The sequence below is a fragment of the Chinchilla lanigera genome, unplaced genomic scaffold (assembly GCF_000276665.1).
Source record: "Chinchilla lanigera isolate Chin_1 unplaced genomic scaffold, ChiLan1.0 scaffold00002, whole genome shotgun sequence".
NCBI classification, from domain to species: domain Eukaryota; kingdom Metazoa; phylum Chordata; class Mammalia; order Rodentia; family Chinchillidae; genus Chinchilla; species Chinchilla lanigera.
The window spans coordinates 52,774,959-52,787,796 of record NW_004955403.1 but is presented as its reverse complement, the minus strand read 5'-3'; the positions used below and the strand labels follow the sequence as shown (position 1 = coordinate 52,787,796).

Genomic DNA, 12,838 nt, shown 5'->3' with positions numbered 1-12,838 from the left:
CTGCTTGGCTCTCACTCCTCTCACGTGGTCCCCTTGCCAATCTGGGTGCTAAAGCACAGGGACAGGAAAGGCTTCCACCCTGCCCGTGGTGGCAAAGCTGAACACAAAACATCCCGGCTTCCTAGGGGGCTGTCTTTGTGGCCAGACTCCCGGGCACCAGCAGGCATTTTTCTTGTAGTATCATGCAGGTGTTGGATCCCTGCAGATCCCCCAGGAAGGTGTTTATAGCTGTTAGGAAGAGGGAAGAGAAAGCGGACAGGTTTACATCAGACAGGGTCTGCACGGTGGGAGGCCTGGAGGCTCCACCCAGCAGGAGCCCTGGGCTGCAGCTTGGTGGCCAGCCGAAGCTGCTCCCGGCTCACCCTCCCTTGCTCAGCTGCTGTGTGGCAAGCACATGGCTCTGCTATGGCCTCAGCTCCCTGAGCCAGAACTGTCCATACCTGCCGTGGGGCCCAGCCAAGTGACAGGGATGGAGGCAGGAAGGGCCGTGGTCATGTCTCCTACGTCATGGTTCCAAAGTACCTCGGCACACAGGGTCCTCTGAGGAGGCTTAGAAGCGTTCGCTATTCCCGTTGTACAGATGAGAAGAAAGTGTAGGTTCAAAGATCAGAGGCCTGCAGGACAGAGCGGTGAAGTGACTTGTGCAGCGCAGGAGCCAGGATGTGGCCAAACGAAGACGAGCCCGCACCCCACATCTGGATGCAGACCTCCTTCCTTCATCCCAGATGCATCATGTGTTCAAGTCAGCGAGCTGGCAGAAAGCCTCAGAGCCGGGTACTTGCAGGAAGTCCGGGCGTTGCAGTGACTCGTGACAGTGCTTAGCGGGGACCAGACCCGCTTCACAGTGAGGACCTGACGGTGCTGAGCCTGGGGACTGACTCACAGGAGGGATCCTGCCCAGGCGCCCTTTGCCACAGCTGTCTGTGACACACAGGGCCTGTCACACGGACGGCCCTGGGGAGGAGGATTCCTTCTGTGAACCCCACCCCTACCCCCACAAACACCAGCGTCCTAGGCATTACTAGAGAATTTCTTGGTGAGGTCCCCAGCAAGAGACAGGGCCCAACATGAATGACTTTCATTTCTGAATGTTCCTGTCATTCTTTCTATGTTTCTATAGTTTCAGAAGTTTCTGAAATAGGAATGTATCGCCTGTGTGAGGCACGATCACAAAATACAGTGAATATTTAAGTTAGAAATTATTATACACACACAGGTCTGCCGTGATCCCCCTCAGAGTCCTCCCTCTCACATCCAGCATACTTTCAGCAACAGTCCCTGGGTTCCATTGACAGCAGCTTCCGTTAAATGAAAACATTAGTGGCCCCACTATGTTATTCACCAGTCTACTCACCAATCCAACGCCGTGACTTCCGGCTCCTCCCCAAAGTCAAAAGGACCATGAAAGGTCAATATTTCAATCAATTCAGGACATCAAAGCAGCCATAGCAGTGCAACTGGAGACACAGAAGAGGAACTATGTTTTGGGGGGAATTAATGGGGATGTATCTTTTACTGCAATGATTTTTTAAACTTTAAATATTCACTGTATTTTTGACATTTTATAGTCAGAGGGGGTAGATTATGAAATAAAAGACCAAAGAGAAAAGGTTCCCAGGTCCTGTCTGCCCCGCCAGTGTGCTTGGCCCGCATGCCTCACCCTGTGGACTGCACGTAAAAGCAGCAGTCTCCTAGTTGATAAGGAAAGCAGTACCTTCCGTCTGGGCCCAAGAGCTGACCGGTGGGCACCGCTGGCCAGGGGTGAAGCTGACCCATCCCAGGGGCCTGCTCGCTGTCCTTTTCTTCGCTGTGGGGGCACCAAGGACAAGCAGGAGCTCGGTGGCCCGAGGTGTGCTGGGCCACCACCTGTTGTGGGTGCAGGGCAGGGTCCTGTCTTCCGGAGCTTCCCTCGGAGGGACCTGCGCGTGGTGTGGGTTTCCCTCTCCGAAGGGGGCACCCAGGGAATCTCTCACAGCACACATTCCGCGGCCTCTGTGGAAGCTCAGGCTGCGCGGGGAGCAGCGCTGGGGACATAGCAGTCACCCTCGGAGCCTCTCACGCAGCTGGCCCACTAAGTGCTTGTGGGCTGGGCGGAAAAGCGTCAAAGGTAATCGGATTAGACTCAAGTCAGGTTCCACCACATCCTTGTTGCGAGGCTTTAGGAAAGCCAATTTGCCTAATCACCCTCAGTATTGTCGTTCTAAAATGGGGATAATAAATCCCTACCCGGCCCTGGGTCATAAAGGGAACACAAAGGCAAGCAGCCAGAGGCAGTGGCCTGCCAGCTGCTGGGAGGCCTCCTCCACACCTTCTGAGGAGGCCATGGCTGCCCCATTTTACAGATGAGAGAGCTGAGGTTAAGGAACTTGCTCCAGACCGAGGGTGGAGGGGTGGGGATTGGAACTCGTGGGCCTGCCTCACCCACACTTAGCAATCAGCTGCTCGAAGCCCTGGGGGCGTGAATGTGGGGCACACCGTCTCTCCGCTCCTGTGACTTCCGACTTCAGGTCTTATTCTCCAAAGTCTACTGGACGTGGCCCTCTTTCTAAAAAGTGTTGTGCCCCCCCATCCCACCCCACCCCGCTAAAGGATGCTTGTGAGTCTTACGCAAAGGCCAGGGCTGGTGGCCCTTAGGTTCAGAAGGGTCTGCTGTACCTGAGGCATGTTCCTAAGTGGGACAGTCCCTTTCCCACATGTTGTAACAAACTGATGCCTGTGTGCTTATCCATGGGGTGTAGTGGTGTAACTCAACCCGTGTACGGTGCATAGCAATCAAGTCAAGGGAAGGAGCATTTCTGTCTCCTGAATTATTATCTGTTTTGTTTATTGGGAACCTTCAAGCTCTTTCCTCTAGCTATTGTGAAGTAAGTAATAAATTGTAGATTAAACCGGGCATGGATGGTGGTGCACACCTGTAATCCTAGCACTCAGGAGGCTGAGGCAGGAGGATCTCTGAGAGTTTGAGGCCAGCCTAGGGTACATTGTAAGGTCAAGGCCAGCCTAGACTATAGAGTGAGACCCTGTCTCAAAACACTAAGTAAATAAATTGTAGGCTGCAGTTCCCCTACTGTGCTATAGACCATTAGCACTAGTTCTTCCATCCACTGTATTTGGGTATGCGTTATCCGACCTGTTTATTCCCTGCCCACTAACCTGCCTAGCTTCTAGTGACCTCTGGTCTTGCTACTTCCCCAAGGTAACTTCTTTTAGCTTCTGTGAATGAGTGAGGATATATGGCATTTGTCCACTGTGTCCAGGGTACTTCACCTGACATAATGTCCTCTGTCTGGTTCCATCCACCTTGCCACAAATGACAGGATTTTGCCCTCTTTATGGCTGCATAATACTCCATTGTGTGCATAGACTGCAATATTTAATCCATGCACCCATTGATGGGCGTCGCAGTTGGTCCCCTGTTGTGGCTCTTGTGACCAGGGCTGCAGGACTCATGGGAGCACAGGGATCTCTTTGATGTAAGGATTGGGTTTCCTGGAGAGAGTGCTGGACCACACAGGAGTTCTCCTCCTTGTTGTTTTCCCTCGAGGAGGGAGTTCTCCCTTCTTTTTGTCTTCAGAAGCACTTGTTACTTCTGTCTTTTCGATGAGCAGCCATTCTAGCCAGGGGAAGACGCCCTCACTCTGGTTTTTGCTTTCTGGTGATTAGTGGTGTTGACCATGGCTCTGTGTGCTTGCCGGCCCCAGGCGTCTTCTTTTGATAAATGTCTACTCAGGTCCTCACCTGGCCAGTAGGTACACGTTTCCAGCACCCTCACGCAGGCGCAGAAGGTCCAGCCCCTTCACTTTCAAGGTGCATTGTGGTGTGGCAGGGGCCTGGTGATCTGTTCGCCTTCCTCTGGAAGGGTCCTGCCGGCCCGTGGCTGCGCATGTTGTGGGGCTGCCCCGGGGCTGGAAGCTGGCTCCCCTGGGGCACATCTGGGCCCTGCCCAGCGCCTCCGCCTGTCCTTCCCAAAGGCCAGCCTCGCACCACGGACACAGCAGTTTGGCTTGGGACCTTGCCGGCATGCAAATCAGGGACTTACCACGCAACAGAGCTTCACTCTCGCCGTCCCTGCCACCCCAACCCCGGGCCGGGGGTGCAGAGCAGGGGCTGCCCCGCCCGACCCCTGCAGCTGGGCCACTGCTTCTCAGAGAGGAGTCCTCCTCCCGGATGACCTCCCGGCCCTCCTGGAGTCAGCACGCAGACTTGCTTCGGTTTCCAGGGGCCTTTGACCCTCTCCTTGGTACATTTCCCCAGACCCCAGGTTTCCATTCAGTAGCACATGCACCGTGCCCCCACCTTCCAGCACTTTCTCCACACCCAAGACCGAGAATGCCTTCCCCTCCAGCCTCCTGCTTGGGGCGGACGGCTTTAGGTGATGTGAAACAGCGACTGAGCCGGGTTCCAGCCTGTGTGCAGGGCTCCTTACCCCCATCAGGAGAGGAGGGCCCTCGGGTCCTCCCTTCACATGCATCAAGGGCCTGGCCCAGATCTCCTGCCTGGGCCCTGGGAGAGGGTGGATATGAGCCCCAGAAACAAAGTCTAGACCCCCTTCCACTTTCTGTCTCTATGGGCCTGACCCTTCTAGCTACTTCCTGTGAGTGGGATCATGCAGTATTTGTCCTCTCATGGTGGGCTTATGTCCCTTAGCATAATGTCCTCAAGGCTCCTCCACATTGTAGCGCGTGGCAGAATTTCTTCCTTTTCAAGGCTGATTACTATTCCAGCATGTGGACATACCACATGTGTTTATCCGTTCAACAGTGAGTGGCCACTGGGCTGCTTCGACCTTCAGGCTGGTTGAACAGTAATGCTGCTGAGGACAGGTGGTACATGGCTCCGTTGGAGTCCTGGCCTTCCTTTTTTGGGATTTGTACCCCAAGGTGAAACTGGAGTTTCACTCTGGGAATTCAGTTTGATCTGCTATTTCCAGGGCTTTTCTACAGGCTGGGTTTGTGCTACTGCAGCCCAGAGGCAGGACACTGCTCCTCCTCTCTCTCCCAGAACTCGGGAGCCCTTCTCTTGTGTAGCTTCTTCGCTGGCCATTCTCTGGGTCTCCTGTCTTGTCCCTTCCCACCTACCTGTCTCCTGCCCAGGGAGCCTGGGTCCCTCTCCCTTCCCTGTAGAGGTGTCTGATGGTGCGTAGGGTCACTTGCCCCCGCAACTCACCTCCCACCTGAGGAGGCAGCGGCTCTCCTAAGAAGCTCCTCTTCCCCCCAAGAGCCCATCCCCTGCTGGCGGCAGCCCAGCGTCGCTGTTAGGGCCCCCTTTATCTCCTTCGCACCAGCAGGGATGTACCCCCTCCCACCCTGCACTGGCAGACCCTGATGGCGGCATCTGTCCCATTTCCACCAGGTCCTGGGCTGCCTACAGGACTGAGAGACTGAGAGGCTGCTCCTCTGAGAATCAGCCGGTGTCCCACCCCCAGAGGGACACAGGCCACCCTGGTGGGGGTTGGCGTGTCCGATAGCGGAGCCTCTGAAAGGACAGTATTGGACCCACAGTGAGAGTGGTCTCCGGCGTCAGAGTCCAGGGCAGCGCCCGAGTCTGTTGAAGAAGCCTCAGCCTCAGAGGGCCGCCTGGCCCAGTGTCTGCACTGAGGCCCCGAGAGAAGCCTGTAGACCCTGGGGACAGCTCGTCTCCCACTGGCTGCCGTGGCTCATGGTTGTGGCCTGCCTCGTGTGACTGTTTTCTTTTCGGTCCTGGGAGCAGATGTTGTTTCTCCTCCCTGTAGATGAGGAGACAGAAATTCAGAGAGTGACTCACCCCAGGCCACCCGGTTAGGAGAGACACTTAGCTTGCTCCGGGTTTCCCCCCAGAGCCGGGACTGCCCACCTGGCCACACAGACACGTCCGTTAGACGCCTCTAGAGAGACTCGGTTTATGACAATGTCTCCTGCGAGCCGTGAGCACCTGGCGGACGTCATGCTGCGTGAAATAAGCCGGTCGCAGGGACAGACACGGCATGGTGCCACTCCCATGAGGTCCCTGGAGCAGTGGGTTCACAGAGACAGAAAGAGGAGCGGAGGTGGTGGGGCTGGGGAGAGGGCCTGGGGAGCTGCTTTTCAGTTGATACAAGTTCCGGCTGGGGAGGATGAAGCGGTTTCGGGGCAGCACGGCAGTGCTGGGTGCCCCCCACGGCCTGTACGCTTCGCCCTGGAAATTCACTAAGACGGAACATTTTTTGTAATGTACATCTTACTACAAGGTGTTTTTCAAACACGTTCCCACTGGTTTGAACCACAGGAGGTACATGCATGGCTGTCTCATCGAGCAGTTGTGCCAGCCAGGGGACTGTCCCGTGCTGCCCAATGGGACAGTCATGCATGTGCCATCAGTGGTTCAGAGCCAGCCAGCGCCGAGACAGACAAATGACAGCCTCGCTGTGAATGTGTTAATCTGGGGAAGAACAAAGGCTCTCGGCTCTGCTGGGTTTCCTCAGGGGCTATGCAGACTGGTGTCTCCGTGGACTTGGTTTCATTACAGGGGTGCCCCCTCATCCTCCAGGTTCTGGTTAGTGTCTGAGGCACCGAGTCTCCCCGGCAGGACCCCTGAGTGGTGCACAGGGCAGGGGGAGGGGCTCCCGTGCAGCCAGCCTTCCGGTCCGGGTGTGTGGTGTGAAGTGAGCGGCTCACTGGTACCCAGGGCTTCTGAGTGTGCGGATCCTGGGCGAGTCCTGTGCCTGTGCCAGGAACTGCCTGCGGGGCCAACGCTGCCAGCTCCGCACCCTCCTCACGCTCACATGGAGCAGGAGCAAGGGCACAGGCCGGCACCAAACACCCTTCGAAACTGGTTTTCCTCATCTTCCTTTCCATGCGCAGGATCACATGCATCTCAGCTGAGTGGGCATCGGAGATGACTCCACCGTGCTGGCCTTTGGCCAGTCCAAGGAACCTGGGCCTGTGCTGTCCGTCCCCCTCTTTTTGGCTATCTCGGATGGGTCTTTAAGCCTCCTTTTGCTGGGTCCCCAGGCCCTGGAAAAACAGCCCTTCTCCCTCTCCAGGTGCCCCCTGCAGGTGGCTGTGCCTCACAGCTGCTATCAGATACCTGCTCAGACTTGGAATTTCCACTCTGAAGGATCTTTTCAGGCAAAGGAGCCAATTCATGCAGTCAGAGTTCAAATCTAAACCACAGGGCTCCTCGCTTTTCAAAGAGCTCTGTCTTTGGATGACAGTGCCCCAAAGAGCGGCAGAACCAGCTGAGCTCCAAGAGACCAAGGCAGTGGGTTAGAGCAGGCGCCGTCTGCAGACAGAGCTGACCCCAGTCTCCTTCACAAGACCTTAGACAACACCCAGGCTGGGGCCAGGCACCATTAGGGGCTCCAGAGAAAGCAAATGAATGTCCAGCCACCCCATGGCAGCCTGTTGTCCTTCTCGGGGCACTACTCCAAATCAACAGGGTTTCTGATTGCCACTGAATTTGGGTTTCAATGCCCACAGGTTGAGGAATAAACTAGTGAAGTGGGACGTGGACTTTCATCCCAACTGTGCCATTAAGTACCTTGCTAACCCTCCAGCAAGGCTTTCAATCTCAGTTTTTCTCATTTATGAAATTAGGAGAAAAGAGATCTATAAAGTATATCAATATGAGAGGAACATTGAAATGCTTGCTGGTAATGGCGCTAATTTTCTTTTTAACCCAGCAAAGTCTATGTTCAGACCTGAGCAGGGGAAAGTGAGAACATTTGCCTTGGTCCGCATGACCATAGGGAGGGTCCCTCTGGAATCCCCCGGCACATTTGGCTCTCAGCACCAGGTGGACCACATAGCAGAGCATAAGGACACAAAAGTACAGAGTAGTCACCACCTTCAAGTGTAGGGAAAGAAAATGGCGAGAAGGAGTCAGGTCTCAGGCTGAGGAGGAGCAGCTGGCGGCCTGTCTGGGTGATGAAGCGTTGTTAATGGAAAGCGCACTCAGCCTGCTGAGATGGCAGCTCCAGCCCTGCTCTCCCGGGTCCCGGGGTGAAGCCCAGTGCTGAGGAATCTGCACACCTGCGCCCTGACTGGTGAGACACAGACCCACATGCCCTGCCGGTGCGGCCAGCTACCGTGAGTCCTTGCTTCTGTAGAAATGGAAATTAAAACCACAGCACAAATTGGCAGGGGGAAAAGCTTTCACTGGAACATTAGAGGGATCATAGGAAGGGACACCGGCTTGTGTGGCTGTAAGGCACTCTTACAAGCTGGGTTCAGGCCAGCTTGCAGGGATTCGCTGGTGGACTGGGCTACCGCTGGTCATCATGTCAGCCCTGGTGTCATAGGACGACATAGCTGACGGATGGTTCTGTTCCCAAGAAAGGGTTCTCTGCTTGCGCGGTCTCAGTCACGCAGGGCTCCGCCTTTCCTGGAGTCTGGGTGTCTTAGTCCCTTGGATGGTTGCTGGGACACAGTACCCAGACCCACAGTTTAACTGGGTACTGGCGTATTTTGGCTCACGGTTTTGGTTCATGGTTGACTGGCTCCAGGGTGAAAGTTTTAAACAGTTTTAGTTCAGTTTTCCCCCTGGCAGAGGGGCCTAGTGGAGGAAAAGCTGCCTACCTCATGGCAGCCAGGAAGCAGGGAAGAAGAAAGCTGGGGAGGAGACGAACCATTCCAGGCCAGGCCCTGGGGGACCACCTCTGCCGGCCAGGCCCACCTCCCAACAGCAAGTTAGCAATAGCACTCTATAATTCAGTCATCTTCCAAAGTCATACACATGAGGTTTTTGGGACACTCTCAGTCTAAACCATCCTGCCAGCCGATCACAGCTTTAGGACAATGGCAGGGAACTTCTGGGTATGGCTGAATGTCCCTGTAAACTTCTTATCTTGGGCTTCTCAGTCTTGAAGAAGGAGGAGACCATATAAATTCAGGGCTAATCAACCCTATCTGGCTACCTGCTGAGACAGACACTCCCTAAAAGATCAACATAGCCCTAGGCAGAGCTGAGAAGGGATTTGACCCAAGGTTGTCCGGAACAAAAAATGCAAAGTGAAGGTCAAGCTTTGTTCTGCTTTTAGTTACTTCCTGGGCATCTATAGACCCAAGCGAGAAGTCAGGGCTCATAGCAAAAATGGCTTTCAAGTCCCTGACGTCCCAGAAGAAAACCCAAATCATGTTTTAGGTGAGTAGCAAGTAAAGGCCCAGGATTCTGCCTGCTTTCTGTCACTGTGCTGGTCCCTGACGATGTCGTGACTACACCAGGGGTGTGACAGGTCCCAAGGAGACTGTGAGGGTTCCCAAGGGGCAATGTGTGCATGGGTTTTGGAAACTGAAAATGAGAGGAGGTCTCACACCCCCTCCTCACCAGGAAACCCTGAGGGCCTTCCTACAAGGTCACCAAGCCCCCAGCTGGCTCCAGACTTCACCCTCCTCCTGCTCTACCCAAAAAGCAGAACTTGGCGTCAGCCATTTGAGCACCAGAGTCTGACTCTGCTTCCCAAGCCAGCTCCGCCACTGATGTGGGTGGGAGTGTGACGGTTCCTCCCCCTCCTCCTCTGTGACCTGTGGGTGACAAGGGCAACTACCTTGTGCTGATATCCCTGAAGAGCTGAGAGCGGTGCCTGGCTCCCGCAGTGAACACTAACCCATTTTTATGTTTGGTTCTTTTGACACTTGCAAAACATTGCAAACATTCTAAGGTGCTTAATGACATCCTGCAGCGTGCTGGCCCTGTGATATACAGTCTACGCGTCACTGTTGCAGGTGACGCCCCTGCGTTCCCTGCCCGTCGTGCCCTCTCCTCCCACCCAGAGGAGCCATGGGCCTGATTTGGTTTTGTCCTTCCCGTCTTTCCCTTCCCCACCCTTCCTTCTGCTAGAAACTGCTCAATAATAGGAATAAACCAGAAGCACCTTGAGGCCCGACTGCCTGGCACCTTGCTCAGGAAAGGACTTAGAGGTAGTAGCTTGTGTGAAACAAAGTCCTGCTGGACGAGCACACCCTCATCTGTCAACATTGTGTCTCAATCTTCATCTCTTTATGCTGGGAAGGTGCTCACGTTTCCAGATAGACCAGTAGGTCCAAGATAGTGGTTTTCCTATGACCAGGTCTGGCTTTGTCAGGGACCAGGAGTGGCAGCCTCACCTGCCCGCTCCTGACACCTCCTCTCCTCCTCCAGGCAGAGATGAGGCTGCAGGACCAGCAGCTGGCCAGGCAGCTCATGCGCCTGCGCGGCGACATCAACAAGCTGAAGATCGAGCAGACCTGCCGCCTGCACAGAAGGATGCTGAACGACGCCACCTACGAGCTTGAGGAGCGGGACGAGCTGTCCGACCTCTTCTGCGACTCGCCGCTGGCCTCCTCCTTCAGCCTCTCCACACCGCTCAAGCTCATCGGCGTCACCAAGATGAACATCAACTCCCGGAGATTCTCCCTCTGCTGAGGAGCCTTCGGGCGCCAGACCAGAGCTGAGGGTGGGGAAGGGAGCTACACCACCTTGGAGTTACCTCCTGGCAGCTAAAGCAGGGTTCCGGACCTGGTGGGAGGTGCTCTCAGGGACCCAACTAGGGGTCCCAGTGTCTCCACCACCGGCTCCTGTTCGGTGCACAGGCAGGGTGAGAACTGGGTTCCCAGCAGGACCCATCCCCTCCTCCCTCCGTGGCCCGTATTCCTGCGTCCTGGAGTCATTGGTGCTGTGAACTGGGGTCCCTCCGCGGGGCTCCCAGAACTTTGTTCTCACAGGAGGCTCCCCGGGGGTGTGGGAGATGAGGGACCGGTATACTAATCCTGTGCTGTTGCCACCCAAGTCCTAGCTCTAAGCAGGTGACACAGTGACTTGATAGGGACCCACCAGAACTACAACACCAAAAAGTAAAAGTGTCTCCTCAGCCAGCAGCTGGTCCAGGCTCCTGGCAGGCTTACAGCTTGGCGCTACACGGCCTTGGACATTTCTTCCAGAGTGGCCTGGACATGTGAGCACACAGTGGCCTAGCTTGGGTAGAGTGAGTCCAGATGCCCTGTCTCCCCTCACCCCCCGGCCACGTGTTCTAGTCTCAGCCACCAACACCCCTTGCACTCTCACCCACATCCCCCAGGAGCACCTGACAGGCCGGAACTGATTTCCTATGACCAAATTCTCCAGGATGGGCGCTGCTCTGAGAGTGCCACCCATATCACCTCAGTGTGTCCCACTCATTGAGTTAAGAGACATCGCCCAAGGAACCCAGTAGCCACCTCTGAGACAGACTGTGCCCGACCTAAACAACTTTCTTAGACTGTCGCTCTGCGTTGATACCTTACTGATGACAGGTGGCTTCTCATCCAAGCAGGGACCCAGTTGAGTAGGCCAAGCAGAGAGTCTGGGACGTGGCTGTCAGTGTCCCAGTGTCAGCATGGTGAGAGCTGAGCCGGTCCGGGCCTGACCCACATGGTGCCTGGGGCAACCCTAGGTCAAGAGTTTCCTAAACCTCTGAGGCATCTAGTGGAGCCCTCTGAGTAATGAGACGACTTCTTGGTGGCTATAAATAACGCCTCCCTGGATCACAGATCCATGATCTTGAACCCCAAAGATGGTGCTGGTGCTTTGTCAGGTCCACGGGCTGCCAGCCTCACTCCTCTCCATCTGCTCAGGCCCCACCCGCCCCTCTCTCTACAGTCCAGAGTACCAGGCTGGTGAGGGTGCTGGACCCAACGGCACGCGTTCCCTGGTCACCGTCACGCGGTCACCGTCACCAGGCCAACTGCACCCCACACCCCACGTTCCATCCCTGCCATGGTCTCTGTCCACATGCACCACGGCCCACCAGGGGAGAGGCTGGGTTTTCGGGGCTACGAGTGGGAAGTCGCAAATGAGTGGTCCCAAATAGCTGGCAGGGAGCACGGTGTCTTCATCGTGGTCTCGAAGAGCCGGAAAGTTTGTGTAGAATGCTTCCATCAAAGAAGGTAGGATGACATAGGGTTTCGGGTCCCCCTAAAGCCCCCAGGACCCATCCCAGGGTCCTGGCTCAGAGTCCCTTACAGCACTGCCAAGTCCTGAGCAGTGTCCCTTTCCTGTCACCTCCGTCCAGACCGTCCCAGCACCATCCCCTGATGCGCACACCCCCCCACACACCGCAGAGAAACGCAGAAGCACATCCATGTTCTGAAGAGAAAGCCTAATGGGCCAGTTTTCTTTTTAGAACTCTGCCGTTGCCGTAGGAGAAAAGCTGGCTGGAAGGAAGGCAGGTGCCTGAGGTGTGTGCAGCTGGAGAGCTTGGGGCTCAGTTAACCTGTATTTTCCTCCCTTTATTTGCTGGAAACAAACCAAGCCCCAGACACACGGTTTGGAAGAGGTTAGACGTCTCAGCTATTGTGTTCAGTTCATCCTGAGGATTTCATCTGGGGATAAGTAGGGGAGGTGGGGGGGTCAGAGAAGTGGTGGGAAAGGCAGTCTCCTACACACAGCCCGGGTCTGTTAGTTCCCACCTTCCACAGTGAGCACAGGGAGCCGGCCGAGTCGTTCTGCTCCATCTGTGAAGTCCCCATCTGTGGGCAGCAACTGCACTGGCCCCGCGTCCATGGCCAGCTCACCACGTGAAGAGGACTGTTTGTAGTTTTGCCTGTTTGCCATCTCTGTGCCAGACCCAAGGATGTAAACACAGAGCTACTGCCGCGCTACCACCAGTGGTCTTGTCCAATGCCTTCGCAGGCTCCGTAGCAATCACAGAAGCCTAGAGGGCCTGGGCCGGCTCCACCCGGCCCGGCCTCGCCCAAGACCTACCCTGTAGCAATACCAAGTGCTATTACATAATGGATGGACAATTTACAATTTTATTTTTTATGATTATGTTTCTACATTGCTGTTAGATAAAGTGAAATAAAAATATTTCAAAAGAAGATATCCACATGAAGAAGAAAGATTTACTTCCTTTTAGCTTGAGCCT

At 55.3% G+C, this 12,838-nt stretch overlaps 1 protein-coding gene across 4 annotated transcripts in view; it reads left to right on the top strand.

The window, feature by feature from the left end:
• Fam167a (family with sequence similarity 167, member A) overlaps positions 1 to 12,793 on the top strand; it is a 30,449-nt gene extending 17,656 nt beyond the window's left edge. For all 4 annotated transcript variants that reach the window (XM_005373814.2, XM_005373816.2, XM_005373819.2 and 1 more), the window contains one exon: positions 10,096 to 12,793. In XM_005373814.2, coding sequence (XP_005373871.1) covers positions 10,096 to 10,359 — 264 coding nt within the window. In that variant the 3' untranslated portion in view covers positions 10,360 to 12,793. The remainder of the gene's footprint in view (positions 1 to 10,095) is intronic.
• Positions 12,794 to 12,838: the final 45 nt, after the last annotated feature.